General features: G+C 45.2%; 1 protein-coding gene across 1 annotated transcript; it reads right to left on the reverse strand.

The window, feature by feature from the left end:
• Nucleotides 1-497: 497 nt before the first annotated feature.
• On the reverse strand, nt 498-16,403 carry LOC126530683 (arginine kinase Lit v 2.0101-like). The gene is made up of 7 exons (XM_050177952.3): nt 16,055-16,403; nt 12,962-13,036; nt 11,452-11,660; nt 6,745-6,971; nt 4,072-4,398; nt 3,379-3,583; nt 498-755 (listed from the first exon to the last, which is right to left on the reverse strand). The coding sequence occupies exons 2-7, from the start codon at nt 13,015-13,017 to the stop codon at nt 613-615; spliced, it is 1,167 nt and encodes a 388-aa protein (XP_050033909.1). The 5' UTR covers nt 13,018-13,036; nt 16,055-16,403; the 3' UTR covers nt 498-612.
• Nucleotides 16,404-16,804: the final 401 nt, after the last annotated feature.

Consider the following 16,804-nt stretch of genomic DNA (forward strand, 5'->3'; position numbering starts at 1 on the left):
AGCGTCGGTCAGCCTTCTTAGGTTGAGTGACGTGTGACGAGTCATCTATACATCACGTCGCTTTCAACCCTGCGGCAGCGTGTGCCTCGGAGATAAATATTTAGCGCGCAACGCAGCGTTCAAAATAGCGTCACTCCACTGACCTGAAATTCCTTTTCTCCAACTAATCAGCGGTGCTCCAACCGCCTTTCCTTTATGGCGGCGCTCTTCCTTAAAGCGAATGGTCCCACTTATTTCCAAAAAGGCGAGGTGGTGGAGGAGATTTTGCGACATACCCAATTCGCAAAGCACCGTCGCCCTTTTTGTGTAATCTTTCCGTATGTAAAATTAATAAAAGATCAGTGGCAGTCAAGTCTACGAACACCACAGCGTTAGCAGCATACTATTGGAACTTGCTAAGGGCAGGCAAAGTAGCATTATTCCGGCGCAACGTGAACGCACTTATTGCACATAGGCAACTACTGTCCTATCCTGGAACACCAAAAGAAAGCACTGACTACAGACTTCGAAGTCGCTTTAATATTGTGTCTCTATTTACAATGAATTTGTGACTTGCGCGAATTTCAACAAAGGAGGTACACTATCTGCTCCTCTTTGGTTGCAGGGACCGGCCTAGGCCTCTTTTTCTAGTTTGATCAGTTCGAGGATGCCGTCCTGCATTTCTCTCACAGCCTGGTACTCGGTGAGGCCCAGACGGCGCTTGTTGGAGATGTCGTAGACGCCGCCCTCGCTCTCCGTGTGCTCGCCTCGAGTACCTGCAGTGAGAAGAGTAGGGCACAACAGTTTTACGATAAAAGAAATTACGCGAGAAAAAAAATGGCGTTGATTGGACGAATCACTGAGAAGTGTGAACGATGTCACGGCATAAAGAAAATTTTGATCCATCGAATTTTCTGTTGCATGTGAGGCGATAGCTGCAAGGGGTGGAGTATGTATGTATGTATGTATGTATGTATGTATGTATGTATGTATGTATGTATGTATGTATGTATGTATGTATGTATGTATGTATGTATGTATGTATGTATGTATGTATGTATGTATGTGTGTATGTATGTGTGTGTGTGTGTATGCATGTATGTATGTATGTATGTATGTATGTATGTATGTATGTATGTATGTATGTATGTATGTATGTATGTATGTATGTATGTATGTAATCTATCTATCTATCTATCTATCTATCTACCTATCTATCTATCTATCTATCTATCTATCTATCTATCTATCTATCTATCTATCTATCTATCTATCTATCTATCCATCTATCTATCTATCTATCTATCTATCTATCTATCTATCTATCTATCTATCTATCTATCTATCTATCTATCTATCTATCTATCTATCTATCTATCTATCTATCTATCTATCTATCTATCTATCTAATCTTATTTGCACGATTCTGCCGCGTGCATAAAGTAACGAAACCTGAGTCGACGCGGACCGCGATGCAACAATTTTATGGAACATACAAAGGCATACAGACAGGCACACAGCTAAATCTTTGCGGCTAGTCCCTATCGGAGTCCGAGGACAGATCGTCGTCGTTGTATACCGACGACAGAACGTCATCGTCAGTTCAGGCCACACTTCTTGAAGGCTCACGCAACCATAGTCTGCGGGAGGGCATTCCACGCACCACAAATCCACCTTGCGATATCTCCGAGCGACCGCAAACCAAGGCAGAAAAAAAAAAAAACGTCTGTTCAATGGCAGTGCGGCAACTACTTTGCATTGAAATTGTTCTAAAAATAAGAATCGGTTTGGCTTTTGATTCTAAGTAGACTTAGTTACGATTGTAGCGTGCAGGCAAATTTTAACGCACTTTTTATACAATAAAGATGCGCGTTAGAATCGCGCAAATACGGGCATCTGTCGCTGCTGGTGCGATCAAGTATTGTGCTTACAATATTCGCCAAACTGCAGCTCAATTTGAGCATAACTACCTAAATTTCACAGCTGTCAAAGCGGTCGCGACTCTCCAATACAGGGGCTTAAATCCAACTTTTGGTCACTGCCTACTCTCTCTCTCGCCGGCCCCCGACACGAGCGCACAGCACGTGCACACTACCGCAAGAAGCTAAAGTCCCATCACCACTGTGGCGCCTTCACTAGTCGCGTTTGCGCAAATGCGACAGTAGCTTGTCACATTTATTTAGCGCACAGCGGCAATTACTATGCGATGGTGTTTTATTTAGCGCATTTCCATTCATCTGAAACAAACTCGAACTTGTTTACAGCGGTTTGCGTTTCACCGGTGAACGGAGGAGAGCACACAACGGCAGCGATCTCCCTCCTTCAATCCGACACGCCAGAGTTAACCTGGACCATGCGAGACGACTTACCCCATCTCGAACTGCCCTTCCTATCGCATCAATGGGATACACGTTCGTAGCGCATTATCATCGTTCATATGAATGTGATGCGCTAGAAATTCGACGCGCCACTTTTCACATTCATGTAATCGCTGCTAGTAAGGCCCCAGTGTAGCATAAAGGCAAGTCTTGTGGGTAGTAGTCTAGTGTGCAGTGTTGCATGGAGTAGTCGGTCTGTGTTCAGCTGGCAAGCCAGCCGCTAGTAGCAGACGGTAATCGTCAAATGAGTTCAAGAGGCAAAGAAACCTTCGCAATAATCAGCTCTTGACGTAGCACCCACAGAAAATATGAATAATGGGTACTACTACTCCTTGGTTCCCTTTTTTTGTTCAGGCAACGATGGTTAGAAACGTGCGGGCAACAAAGGCCGGTATGTTACAAGGTCATATAGTGACTTGTACATAAGTTTGTACCAATAGAAACATAACTGCGAGTCGGCCTAGTTGGAACATATTCATTTTTTTAAAACTTCTTGTGCGCAAACAAACAGGGACTGGGACTGTGTTGCTCCTCTTCTTCGTCTCTGTTTGTTTGCGCACGAGAAGTAAAAAAAAAAATGGACCAATAGAAAGTTCCCTTTCAGTGTTCTTCAAGACTGTCCCAATTGTGACGCCGAACACACACGTTAATGCCAACCATTGGAGGCATTTCACAAGCAAGGGGCCTTACGTGCCGTTTAACGGCATGAACAACTATTGGGAGCCGAAGTTCTTTTGTGTGGCAGTTCTATGTTTAGTTTGTTGATTTTCTATATCGAAGCTTTAGAAGATGCACTGGTCATGTGCGTCCGAGCGTAAAAAGTTAGGCGTGTTCATCTCCTATTTATGACTTAGCTGTTAAGCTTGCTACTGAGTATAGCGTTTACTCTGCTTGTACGACCTTCTGCTGGTTTTCCTTAAGAAGCTGCTGCTGCGGGAGACCAGTAAAACATCAAAGGAGCGCTTCAAAGCTCGGCCAAATGCGCTTGATCGCGTCGTACCGAAGAGAGACGCATACGTACCTCGCACTTGTAAGTTGTACTTTGCCGCAATTTTCTCCAGCTTCTGTTTATCGGCGGCCAGCTTAGGCAGCTTGATGTGCACACTGGCACGGATGGTGGTGCCCAGGTTGGTGGGGCAGAAGGTCAGGTACCCGAAGCGGTTATCTCGAGAAAAGGGCAGCTTCTTCTCTATCTCCTTGACAGCTTTGACCAGACGACCATAGACCTGAACGGAACCCAGAGGAAAAATACGTTGGCGGCGGGCCTGATGCCCAAGTATGCGAAGAGGGTATTGTGGCTACAGAACATTGCCCCATCGATGATTTCTCGGATTATGGACGTTTACAAAAAATCCCAGTGCCATGTTCGAATCGCCAGTTAAAGTTGAGCAGACTACGCTGCCGTGCATGGAGTGTGGTCTGTACGAGACACCAGAATCGTGTGTGGTTTTTCCCGAGGGGTATCATCAATATATGACGACGGCAGTCTAGCAATGTCAAAAGTCGCTGAAGGCGTTTAACATCTTGCACAGAAAAGGGATGCAAGAAGATTCGTGAGAGGGAAGTGTTGGCGGCAGTGGAAAGTGCCATTGAGAGTTCGACACAGACTTCTTCGTTCTGCAGGACAACTTTGCTCGTAAAGGCAGTTTAAAACTACACCAACTGCTATGGACTTCATGCACAGCGCCATCACGACGCACAGAGTGCCCCTTACCTGCTTGAGGTCCCCTCCCTTCTGCATGGAGATGATCCTGAGGTGGTCCTCCTCATTGACCCAGACGAGGAAGGTCTTGTTGTCGTTGTGGTAGATGCCTCTTCCTGTTGGCCAGAACCGGCAAGCATTGGCCGCCTGCAGGAAGCGGTCTCCCTCCTTGAAGAGGAAGTGGTCGTCGATGAGCTGTTGCTGGACCTTCTTGCTCATTCCCGTTAGCGGGTAGTAGGTGCCCTTGAGCTCGCCGCTAAGAGAGGTGAGTGTAGAGCTGACCTTCTTCTCCATTTCCTTGTAATGGGCTTCGGTCAAGCACGGGTTGAACGGGTAACCCTGTGTAAGAGGAGGAAAAATAAGGGAGAGCTTGATCTTGCCCGTGAACGTATTACCTTGTGCGGAGCATCGGGATATTGGAGATGAGTACGGCAGAAGTTGATGGTTTCAAATAGCGTGCCCTTCGGAACGGGGTGGACATTCTCTAGTCCCTACCATCCTTTCTGAGTGAATATCCTGGCATTGCCTTACAATGTGCCGATTAATCTCCTGACTTTTGCTGCTAGAGTCACATGCCTCATCCGGTTGCGAATACGGCTGCTTTAGTACTGGTTTTCCCCTGACGCAGCCGGTTAGAGACTCAAATACCAAGGCACTACTCTTCGTGTTATCGTACAGATTGTCTCTCCTGATTTCCTTCGTGCCATATTTGTTAATTTCAATACACTTCTTTTGTTTCCCTCCATTGCATCTAGTTTACCGTCTCTGTTTCTTTTACTTCCTGTTGGATCACTCCGCGTTGTCTCTTTTCAGGCTAAATTACTCTGTACATAGTTGCCAACATTTTTGACCTCTTCCTCCATTCTGTGTCCCGATTTTTAGGTACGGATGTCTGTGCGCTTTAGCCGCCCATTCGGTTTCCTTCATGTTCTTGAGTCTTTCTATAAAACTGATCTTCCTCTGCACTTCTCTGCCTTCAAAAGAAGCACAGCCGATGTTCCTCTGCATTGCCTAAATGGTAGTTTTACCATGTGCCCCCAATGCCAATTGGCGCACTTACTTTTGGTTAGCGTCCAACCTCGACAACATCTCTTCAGCAGGTAATTGTATTTCTGAGCGTTAGCGCTGGTACAATTACTTCTTCCCAAATTCGTCGCACCCTTTCATATGTAGTAGCCCCAAAGTAATTCGTTTTATACGGCTGTATTCAGCACCTTCATCCTTAGATTATTTTTGTGAATAATCGATAGGTATTTTATTCGTGTATGTGTCCTACTAGGTATTTATGTTACTTGACTAGTGGTAAGACTTGCCGTGGCATTAATACTCGTCTCTTCATTACGGGTCATAGTTCCCGATGGCCACGCGCTAAAATTTACGCTTATATGCGTCCATTCAGTACCGCACATATTCCATTGTCTATGTGAATCTGCGCAAACAGCTAAAACGCACCCCTATTTTTGATTAATGTTCAAACGTTTCATTGAAATCACAATATCCATGCGATTACTAGCAGCACTCGGAAAACTCTTGGTTACATCAGGCGCAACTTATGCTCGTCTTACAAGTTTACGAAATTATTAGCCTCTACTATCCAGCTACGTTCACAAATGGAGGAAGCGTCTTTCACCCGCATCCCTCGCATCCTCACATCACCCGCAACTCGCATCTCTCGTGCCTCATGAACAAGCTCGAATGAGTCTAAAACAAGGACTGCGCGCTTCGTTACGAAAAATTATTCTTGGAGATCCACCACCAGTAACATTAAAATATATGCAAATCTGCCCGCACTAGAAAATCGAAGAGCAAGGGGACTTGTTTTCAATTTCAACAAGCTTGATCACTGCAGGACGTCTGCCAGCGCATGCCGCATCAGCAAGCCCCCACCCCCCATCGTATCTTCCGGCACCTGGATCGTAACTTTAATGTGTACCCTGTTCTAACAAGCATTAACTTATTGAATGAGTCGCCCCTCTTGCTCGCAATATGTCGCTCGAATATATTAATGAAATCGTATTGGCTTACATAATGAATTCCTAGCGAAACTAAAACACTTTTTAATTTACATACATAGCTTTCCTCTGCTCATTCTTTAAGGCGTCAGTGTGTTATCGTGCTCTACTCCTTGTTTTATCTTTCTTTTCACCATATTTTGATGTTCCTTGCGCAGATGACTTTGTTTTAGATTAAGACCGAGCTCCACACTGCTTTAATATGTTTCTATATTGCTGCGTCCCTTTACTGCACCGTGCCGTATTTGTCTAAATGCGTAATTATTGTAGCCGGCATTATCTATCCGAATTATGTGTTCTAACTACAATTTATTTATTGTAACACCGGTTATTGTTATGACCGTATGGGCTTTCAGGATTTTGGAGGAGTTCTTGTGCCGTGCCCTTCTTTTTTGTGCCCATAGCAGTTGACACCGAGTTCGAAGTACTGATCTCAGAATTTATTTGATTTGTGTTCTCGTTTTATTCTAACATGCATTATCTTTTTGAATGCGCACTCTGTTTGTCATTGGTGTATTTGACGTGCAATGCTCGCATGGGTCTTTAGGGTGTCTTGAATTAAATAGAAATTGCTCCGACTGCTGGTGGTCCTTGGGCAGCATGCTTGGCGACATTGGCGTTTTGGGGTTGCCAGCCTGTTCGTCTGGCAACCGAGCGCGGCAGAAGCACTGACCTGCAGCGAGCGTCCACAGCGCACCCTGGTGGAGATGACAAACTCGTTCTTGGGGTCCACGTTCACCAGCGTGTTTATGTCCCCAAAGTCCGTGGGCGGGTGCTTGGCGCCAGCAGGGAAGCCCTTGTGGTAGTCGTCGATCACCGGGTTGAACAGGTCGGCGAACACGGTGTACGACTCGGCGTCCGGAGCGTACACGCCCACCCCGCTGTCCAGGTTCTCGACGCCTGCAAGAGAAAAATGGAGAAATGAAAAACGAAGAGAAAAAAAAAAAAACGCGAGAGCGGTGTTGCAAAATATACGCAAGGGAATTGGTCTTTGGGAAAACCGCAATCACGAAAGCGAGTTGATTAGCAAAGTGGGAGTCGGTGTGCAATAAAAGTTGGCGTTTAATGCATGATACTTCTCGTTTGCAGCAAAACACTGCATGGCTAAAGGTACGGGTTACAAAAAGACCACACAGAAAACAAAGGATATTTATTGGGAAGATGAATTGTCCTGCATATAGCCGGCGTAAGGTAACAATGAAGCGAAAATTAGCACGAATTTTCTGCTCTTTAACGGTACACTTACAATAATTGAAGATTTTATGTTTTGAGTTGCGTTGATTCGACATAATATCCACAATTTTGGGTTTTCGTCGGCTTTCTTTTTGAGATATTCTCTGTATTTGCTTAACATAATTACTCGATTAAGATTCCCTCTGGGTAGAACGTGAATGTTGAAATTATTTCCTTTCAATTCTGGTGTATTTTATCTTTTACGCTAATTAGTGTTGCTGATTTCGTTATATAGAGGGGGCTGTGGCATCTTGCCAAGCAGCGTTTAACCATAACCTGCCCTTATCGCTGTGAAGGCAAAAAAGAAATTATTCATAGTTTTCTGTCTGAACTATGGGCGCTTGTCGTGAAGCGTTCTAAAATATCTGCGGAAAGAATCGTGAAACTAAACAGCGCTTGCATGCTGTCGTCCACTGCACGGTACCATCTAGTCCGCCATAACTTGAAAGGGAGTTCCAAGGTCCTGCCGTTATTTAGGAAATGTCCTGTATTTCTTTCGAGAGGGTAGTGTAGGCTTAGCATGTCAGAAAGTGATGGAAGTCTTACTTACGCGCAGATATGCGACAAGAAGGATGCATAATCATAGCGCGCTAGCCAGGAGCCTGTTTTTCATTTCTGCACCGAGCAGCAAAAGCTTCATAAAGCGAGAGCTGTGGAGAAATCTTTTTTTTTTCTGGGGGGAGGGGGTGCATCCGCCATTGAACAGAAATGGACATGGTTCATCGACCAGGAACGGGGCAGTCTTACTCGGCAACACATCTATATGCCTTTGCTGTCGTGTTAAAATGAAGAAAGAGAAAAGGACGAAAAGCGCACTAGACGATAATTCTTAGACACGATATTTTAGAGACAGATCAGGAAGCTATGTTAAAATTCGCGCTTCTGCAGTAATCGTTGTCGTAATAACGACTAGTGGCTCTCAGTGCCACTGCTGCATGCTGTGCTGTCTGTATTCTATGTGTGCAAGGTGCGCTACAGGGCTGAATGTCGACATTGTGATTAACTATTTCTTGAGTGGCTGGAGTGCTCTGTCGTTGCGGGTGCCAGCTGCTCTGGGCTCAACACTCTATTGTGCATCGCTAAGAAGCAGTTGGCGGAATTGAAGGCGCTGACAATCAAGCGAGTGACCGTTTAGTTTGTCGTACGCAACACCGTAACGTTTCGCAATTTAACCAATTTGCGCTGATGTCTTAAAGGGACACTAAAGGTTACCAGAAAGTCAAGTTAAAGTGATAAAGCAATGCTCTAGAACGTCTAAGGCGTCAGTATAATCGCGAACAGAGCTTTAGTAACCGAGAAATCGAGGTAAATACGTGACACGATTTGAGACCGCCCACTGACATTCCGGTACTAGCCCGATGACGAAAGCACTCCTCATCATAATTTATGTCACTAGTACTCAACTACTCGTATTAAAAAAGATCATTTCATTAGATTATAAGACGGAAGAAAATGCTACTTGTCTACTTCTATTGGATTATAAGAAAAAAATAACATTTTGACGTTACCCTTGAGTAGTATGGGTGATCGAAAGGTTTAGTTTTCGCTCGACTCTGCGCGCTCGACTTTGCGCCGCGCGCGCTTTGGAGTTTCAGTTGTTTCTTTATCGCGTCGTGCTGCGGTGGTGCTGCTGGCTCGCGAAACTTGCATTTGGAACAAGCAGCGAGAATGCCACGTCCATGTGATATCGCGGGATGCGCGAACGGTCCGCGGAACTTGACCAAGGGCAGTTGCAGCGGCGAATCCAACGTTACTTATCACTGTGTGCCAACGAGTGAACCTCTCCGTTCAAAGTGGTTAAGTGCCGTACCTCTTCCACAGCGCGCTGGCAAAGAGCCGAAAAATCACGTAGTGTGCTCGCTGCACTTTCGTCTAGAGGATCACGAGTTCAACGCCGACTTACTGAAGTCGCGTGAAGTGCCTTTCAAAGCAGGCCGTCGTCGTAGTAGTACGCAGCGACGCCGGCACCGCGGGCCCTCAACAGCAGGTCACGTTCATCAGTGTTTAAATCGCTGAACTCGAGCCCAGCATCGCGAGCTAATGTGTCGTTGTCAGGGTCATCCATTTCAACGAGCGTCGAAGTTGGCGTCATAAAATAAAGAACTAGCTTATCGTCGTGCGCTTTCACTTCCGCTAGCCACCATAGTTCCGCTTTCGCGCTGCTTTCGGCTCTGTCTTGGCTCTGTTCCTGACCGCGCGTTTGCGTTTTGTGCAGAAAAGCCGTAGCGCCGTCTGCGGGAGCCGTTTTACTCACCGACGGCGCAACGTCATTATGAGACCATGGCGTCAATACTCCTCGATCGGAGGGCGGGTGATTTGAACTGCGCTATAGGTACGCGGACGCTTCAGAACGCATTTTCTCCTAAAATAAGTCTCTTCTTCACACGAAACAAGCGTTTGGAGGTTTCTGAGATGGTATTTCAAGTCCACGTTGACTTAATATTAACCTTTAGTGTCCCTTTAACTTGCACCAGCCAGCGTGTGGGCAGCAGTAAACAGTAAGCAATATCTTAGTAAGGAAGATGAAACATCCTTGGTGATTTTCGTGATATTAAATAATAATTAATATGTAATAATATGAGCAGTAAATATTGCTGTTAAATTTATTAATATTATGAAAACCAACTACCTCAGGCTATTTCACCGATATTGTTTTTACCACAATCAGAAGTGTTCTAATATACCACTGATAATAAACATTAGACTAAATGGTACGCTTAAATGAAAAGGTCACATGAACTGCCACAGAAGAGGCTTAAAACCCGTCCAACTAAATGTTCCCAGTCGATTCGACACCTCGCGTGGGGTCAGCTTAAGCAAGCGCCTTTATCAAGCAGCAATCTCCCTCGGTTCGTGCTCACGCTATGGTTAGGCGGAAACAGCCTCGTTACTGGGGTTGTTCCCTAGACACGTTGAGGTTGTGCTTCTCAACATTTTTATTTTAGATTGTTTGCGGGAAATTATCCCGAATTTAGTATATGGTTGAAAGAGTGTCAGCTTTCTGCAGACGTTAAAGCGGTTACTTCTTGGTGTTCTTTGGCCATCATTCGCCCTTGCTCCGTAAAACCCCATGTATCGTTCTTTCTATATCATCGAAAAGTTCATGAACTGCTCAGGACGCGACCTTTAGGCCTAGGATTAGGTTTAATCGTTTTCTTTCAACTAACGAGGTAAATGTACCCCGAGTTCTATTGTTATACGTACTTGTCTACCGCTGTCATGAAAAGAGCCCTAATGAAATAGATGAAGTAGAGCATTTTTTAAATATTTCAGGCATTTTACATGAAATAGCAAGGAGCTTCTGTACCATCTATACCACGGTATCATGGTGTCATACCAAGATGTAATAACCTAGTGAGAAAAAAGAAGGTAGGCAAACCTAATGTTTGTCTTAGGTGTTTCTTAGTGGCGTTCGCACCTGAGCGTTGGTGTTTGTTAGGCCAACTTTAGGCGAACGCACCGCACGAACCGAACTCAGAGGCAAGTGTTTTCCATTAATTAGCCGGTTAAATAACATGCCACGTTCTTGCATGTGACGTCATTAGAGAGGTCGTTGCTTCCGCTTTCTGCTTCCGGGTTTCGAGGAATTTCGCCGAAATCATGCTCACGTGATGGGTCTCTAAAATCTACGATTCCGTGCTTTTGGTGTGCGGTAATCGTCATTTATAATTAATTCTAATTATTCACGACACTTCCGTAACTCACCTTGTAAGTAAGCTTGCGCTCTGGTATCGTATATATAATGAAACCCATGAATCTTGTACTGTACTATTTTTTTTCTATTTCTTTTCGGATTTATTTTGAATCTCCTCCCTGGTCGTCTCAGGGAGTGAACCGAAAGCGATGCGCAAGAAACAAGAGTGTCACTCGATGTTCGTGCCACTAAAAAAAAAAAAGAAAGGCCTTCACAGGCGGGCTGATAGATTTCACAACCTATAGCTAGCGTTTGGATATCAAACTGGACTAAAATCACAGAAGTGGTGATCGGCTTCCTGACCCCTACGGACGAAAACCTTAATAAATCTGGCCACCCTTTCCACACGTCGTCGGTTAAGCGGGGTGCGTAGCACGTGTTGACCCTGTCGTGACAACGCCACTGTCCCCCTTTCTTCTCGAGGCTGGGCGACGAAACGGGCTAAGCGCTTACCAGACTGGATGACATCCAAAAGGGTGGCACCCATCGCTGTCTTGCGGGTCTTGAGCTTGTCGAAGACGTCCTTGGTGAGGTACTTCTTCAGCAGGGAGTGGCAGTCGCTGGCACCCTGGAGCTTCTTGAAGCCGGCCTCCAGCTTGTCCAGGGTCGCCTGGTCCACCTTTCCCCCACCTTTGCTCTTGCCATGGCCGCCACCGAAACTCCTGCACGCGACAGCACAGCATGTGAGACTACGGCAGCGATTGTCAGCAGCCATGCTGTCACTCTCGCCACCCTATCAAATGGAAAATAAGTTAACGGGACACTTCTGGGTAGCCGTCTTGTTAAGCACTGGTGGAGTTACGACGGGGAGATTGGCTTCCGCGCGCCAGGCCTTGCTGGCACGGTCATTAGCTGCTGTTATGCCTACTAGCTCGTCTCGCGCAGGTCCGAGGACCATTGACGTCCTGGCAGTTTTACGTAAGCTCTATAAAAACGTGTTTGGTGCGTTTTGCGTACTCTACACTGTCCGACAGCGCTCCTAACACCAAGGAAGCTGTTATGAACAGAACACGCTGCTGTAGCTACATGCTTTCTGTCGGCACTTCGTTTTCGTTGATTTCAATCCGCGAAACATTATACCAAAACAAGAGCGCACTGAAAAGGTGATAACTTGCATTTGCCGACTGAATTGCCTATTATGTCCGCACGATAACAGTTCCATATGTTAAGTGCTGAATCTAAATAAAAAATAAATGCTTATAAATAGGAGATCCTTTGATTTTGCCAATTTATGCCACCAGTAGCAGATGTGCGTTCTCTTAACGTTATGTTTAGATGCGTCACAAGTCGAAAAGACGCTGCGCAGGCGTGTAACCGGAAGGGCTAAGACGCACGATGGAAGAAGCGCGAGGGTTAGCTTATAACTTGTCATAAGTGTCGGGAGTTAGTGCCCGTGTCTTTCTTTCATCGTAGTGGTCCGCGCTTCGCACCTCTTAACTCTGAAACCAAAAGCAATGTATTTGGTAGACTGTCTATCGAGTCGTAGTACTATGCAACTAAAGGATCATATTGACATTGGACGCTTTCTTTGTCTTACAATGTAATAAAGTGGATTTACAAAATTTTCGCTCGTAGATATATGTCCTCACTGATGGCTAGCGGGAATATGAAATGTCACGCTTTATTGTTAACCCAGTCTTGTAGACTGTGTCAAAGGACTGGAACCATATCAATTAAGATAACCGCCTTAATCTTGTAGCAGGGTTACCTTATTTTCATGGTATGTTTTACGGTTCATGGTAACTTAAGTAGGTTTTCAGGTGAGTACGTTTTATTTTCCTAGAAACACGTGGCATCTATTTTTATGGTAGTATACTTGAACCGCCGATGAAAAGCTTGCTGCCATTTTTTTTCTTCTTTCGTCCATGCCGTTATGCCAAGGGCAGCAAGGCTGATGCTCTGATTTTTACCAAATTGATTCGAATTCGAGTAAGGTTGAATCGGGATGACGTCGGTCACTCACCATGCTCCAACGGTGAAGGGTATCACGGCCTGCTTGAGGAACATGCGAGAGAACATGGCGCCGCTTGAGTGGATCCTGCGTCAGTGCGTTATGCAGGGCACACAGGGTTGAAACCTCGAAGTTGGGCAACAATGAGGCTTAGCTAAAGTTCTCCTCTGATAACTGTTCAGGCTTGTTTAGCTACTTAGATATATAGTATGGTGATCGCCATGACAATTTTCTCACGCTGATCGTACATTCTATACTCGCATATAGCCAACGCGAAAGTGAGAAAAAAAAAAGAATCAAGGAAGAGTTATACTAGCTGCCTACACATACTAACGGGTTCCTGCAGATAGTGGCGTTTCACACTCGATGCACTGATTGCACTCGAGTCTTCATGCTCTGATTTCTTAACAGCATTTAAGGAAGTTGGAGACTGTACTTGCTGAAGCGTTATTGTATTATTCGGTTGCGTTGTTCCCTTATTTGGAACTAAGAATTGCTTTTTTCTTACTTTAATTACGTCGGAAAAGATACATGTTCTGGAGCACGCATATCTGTTGAACATTATCCAAAACATTTTTGATACAACGTGTTGGTGTAATGGCCTAGAATGCGCCATGGTTTGAGAACTGTTTCGGCGTTACAGCTTGCTTACATATTATGACATTTCATTTACAGAAAGGAAAAAAAAAAGATAGGATTTACGGAATACATGGTGAATGGATAAGTGCTGAATGACAATGAGATCTCAGAAAATGATCATTGGGGGTCGTGAAGACGCATGTGTTTGACCTTTCCATGCAGAACGTCAGCTTAGTCTTGAAGGGAGCCAGCAATGTCAAGCGGGACATGCATCTGTCATAACTGAGAATAGGCATAGCGAACAGCCAATAACAGTGGTTCCTTGCGCACTAAACATAAAGCAGTTGTGACGACCACATAAGATAAAGTCGGTGCTATTGTATTTTTTGCTTTTGATACAAATTCAAGAAAATATTTCTGCACGTTGTTTTGTTATTTTTTACAGAGGTGGTCAACAAAAGCTGTACTAATGTTGTACACGTGTTAATGGCAGTTTGTACTTTCAAGAAAGTAACCGGCGCTGCTGCTATTTGACAGCATAATCGACAAGAAATATAACGCGATCATGCTACCGTGAATAACTCGCCGACGGGGCGTTGTGTCACACATACGACAGGAGCTGCAACAAGTATACTTGACGTGCATCGCATATTGTTGCCTGATAGGTGGACTCGGAGTGAATTGTCTGTCACGTAAAGCCATTGCGTCCAAAATTCAACCGGCAGTCTAGAGGCTTATATTAGCCCTGTTTCAAAGTGAAAGCCGATTGAGTTTCAAATTTTCGAAGCATTCCCCCACTTGTGAAGAGCACCTTGTTGAAATCATGGGTTACAAAAATCGGGGAACGGAGGAGGGCTCTATATTTGCTCTAGAAATTACCCTCTGCCCAAAGGCGTTGGACATTACATTTTGCGTCTGACTACATTATGTGTGTACATGTATGCACATATATCACCACTACATTATAGTTTTCCTCAGAAAAAAATAACGAGCAAAGGCAGCACGTATATTAACGCAATGATTGCTGATGCAGCGATTTCAAGCAGAATTTTGAGGTTGCTAGTTCGACGTTCGGTAGATTTGACCACGCGTGCCAACCTGCAGAATAAGCTTACCTAGCAGCTACTACCAAAGGGTGGTAATGATTCGTTAATATTATTCAACACTCTTTATTATGAACATAGAAGTCGTGGTGATGGCAAACAAAATGCTTTCGGCTATTTATACTTCCTCTGTGATGGCAGTGCTGCATTTCCTAGAGACCCGGAGCCTCTGCTGAGTCGAAACATTTTAATTGAGGTTGCGCAGATTCCTTAAAGGTTGGCTGGAGTACATTGTTTTGCAAGCATGTTTTCTTTTGTTAACCTATTGACGAAAACACATCAATATGTCGAAGCTACCAGTTGAATCTGTCCATGTGTTTGTAGTTATGTTGACTGCAAGCGAATTAGTGGGGCACATAAACGAGCAATGCTTGCCAAGGATTTTTCATGGAGCTATGCCGACCTTTACAAAGAGTAAACATTACTTGAAACTAAACGAAAATGCGCCTTTCGGACTGCGCGCTGTTACGGAACTTGTAATATTTGCTGTATATTTAGTCAAATATTCGTAAGGAAAGGTGATTCTTTGTTAAATTATAGTCCGTATAACGTAGGGATGCCTTCCGCTTTATGCACCCTGGTCGCCTAATTGCATTAACGAGAAAGGCAATGACGGCGCGCGAAAATCAATGTCATAGGATAAGACATCGCTACAAAATCGTGGCTCATACCTGCATAATGCAAGCATAGAACTCATAGCACCAAATTAAGGGGAATGAAACGGCTTATTGAGCCTAAGATGATGGCTTTTCACAATTAGGCAAATAAATGCTTACAGCCACTCCCTCTACAACGGGCGCCATGACGCGACCTTGACAAAGTGTGACCTTGAAACGGCAGTCTTGGTTCTGGTGAATCAAATGGCGAAATAAAAAGATCACCAGGTTGTGCAGCGAAGGTATTGTGTCTAGCTGTTCTTCATTATTACATTCAAGCTCTGTCAAATTCCTATGGAGGATGTTGTACAGTCAGCCGCCGTATAAAACTTCTGTATTTAAAATGCGTCGCTGAACTTCGTCTTCTCTTATGCGCGCTTGTGCGTTATGCTAATTAAGCCCATCAGAATTTACGCGTTGTGGTAGTTACAGACAACCAGGTGCCGATATCATGACAAAGCTTTGGCTTTGTAAGAGTTGTGTACCATTGACAGATAGCTATGGCTAATCAATAATACATCAATAATACATTGGCTGGGACCTGCTGTTACTAAATATTCTAACGCAAAAACAAGTAGTTATGTGAACACAGACCCTGATATTTGCGGCATATTCCTGCAATTGCGATCGACTTTCTTCTGCTGAAGTACTGTAGCAGCCAACAACGTAGAATATGCGGTGTTTGGCCACTGAGTGTTACTAAAAACGCACAATAGATGCCATAACAGGCTGCTCGACAGCGTTCGTAGTCGCGAGTGAAGGCTCACCTGCGTCAGGAAGCAGTGGGGAAGGAGATGCCGCCGTCGACCTCAGCTCTGTCACGGGCCCACAAGAGCGGCGGCTGCCCCGGCGTGTCTCGATCGTAGACGGCGCGGCGGTGCCACGGGCCAGAACCTCGCCCACGCGTCGTCACCGGAGCCCACACCCCCGGGGTTCGCGCACGCCAAGCGACCGTTCGCTCGCGCAATGCGGGCAGAAAGACGCCGTCTTCGTCGTCGTCCTCTTTGACATCGCGCCAGCTCGAGGGGCCCCGGAGTAGGCGAGATGGAATCGCCCAGAAATAAACGACGCCGTGGCGTCGCTGCTCGAGCGAAGCGTTGGATCGAAATTTTTTTGAAGATCACCATGTATGTCACAATAACTGTCACCAAAAATACTGAAAAGGAAAATAAAGGCAGAGTTATACAGCACCACTGGATTCATGAAATGCGCAGGGGTTTGCGGCACACCCGTGGTTTTTCACGGGAAAACTCCAAAGCGGCGAGAGTTAGGCCGATGCTTCAAACGACGAAAGACAGCACAGAGAGAGAGAGAGAGAGAGAGAAACAAAGAAGAGTCAGGACGACGGAGAGACGCAAGACATGAAAATAATCTGCGTCAGCGTTTTCAGTCTTCCCGTGTTTCTTACGTTTACAGTGAAGCTGTATACTTGTACCCTCCAAGGAAATTTTCGTGTCGTAAGCAAGAAACTCCCCATACGTGGGCCGATCCCCGAGATAGTGCAATACCGGCACGAC

This window comes from Dermacentor andersoni, chromosome 4, assembly GCF_023375885.2.
Source record: "Dermacentor andersoni chromosome 4, qqDerAnde1_hic_scaffold, whole genome shotgun sequence".
NCBI classification, from domain to species: Eukaryota; Metazoa; Arthropoda; class Arachnida; order Ixodida; family Ixodidae; genus Dermacentor; species Dermacentor andersoni.

What these genes read in the sequence shown, in the direction of transcription:
- LOC126530683 (XM_050177952.3), bottom strand. Translation starts at nt 13,017, where the DNA reads ATGTTCTCTCGCATGTTCCTCAAGCAGGCCGTGATACCCTTCACCGTT. An exon ending in TTTGGATGTCATCCAGTCTG is followed by an intron (nt 6,972 to 11,451) that starts GTAAGCGCTTAG and finishes TTTCTCTTGCAG; the next exon opens with GCGTCGAGAACCTGGACAGC. An exon ending in GCTGTGGACGCTCGCTGCAG is followed by an intron (nt 4,399 to 6,744) that starts GTCAGTGCTTCT and finishes CCTCTTACACAG; the next exon opens with GGTTACCCGTTCAACCCGTG.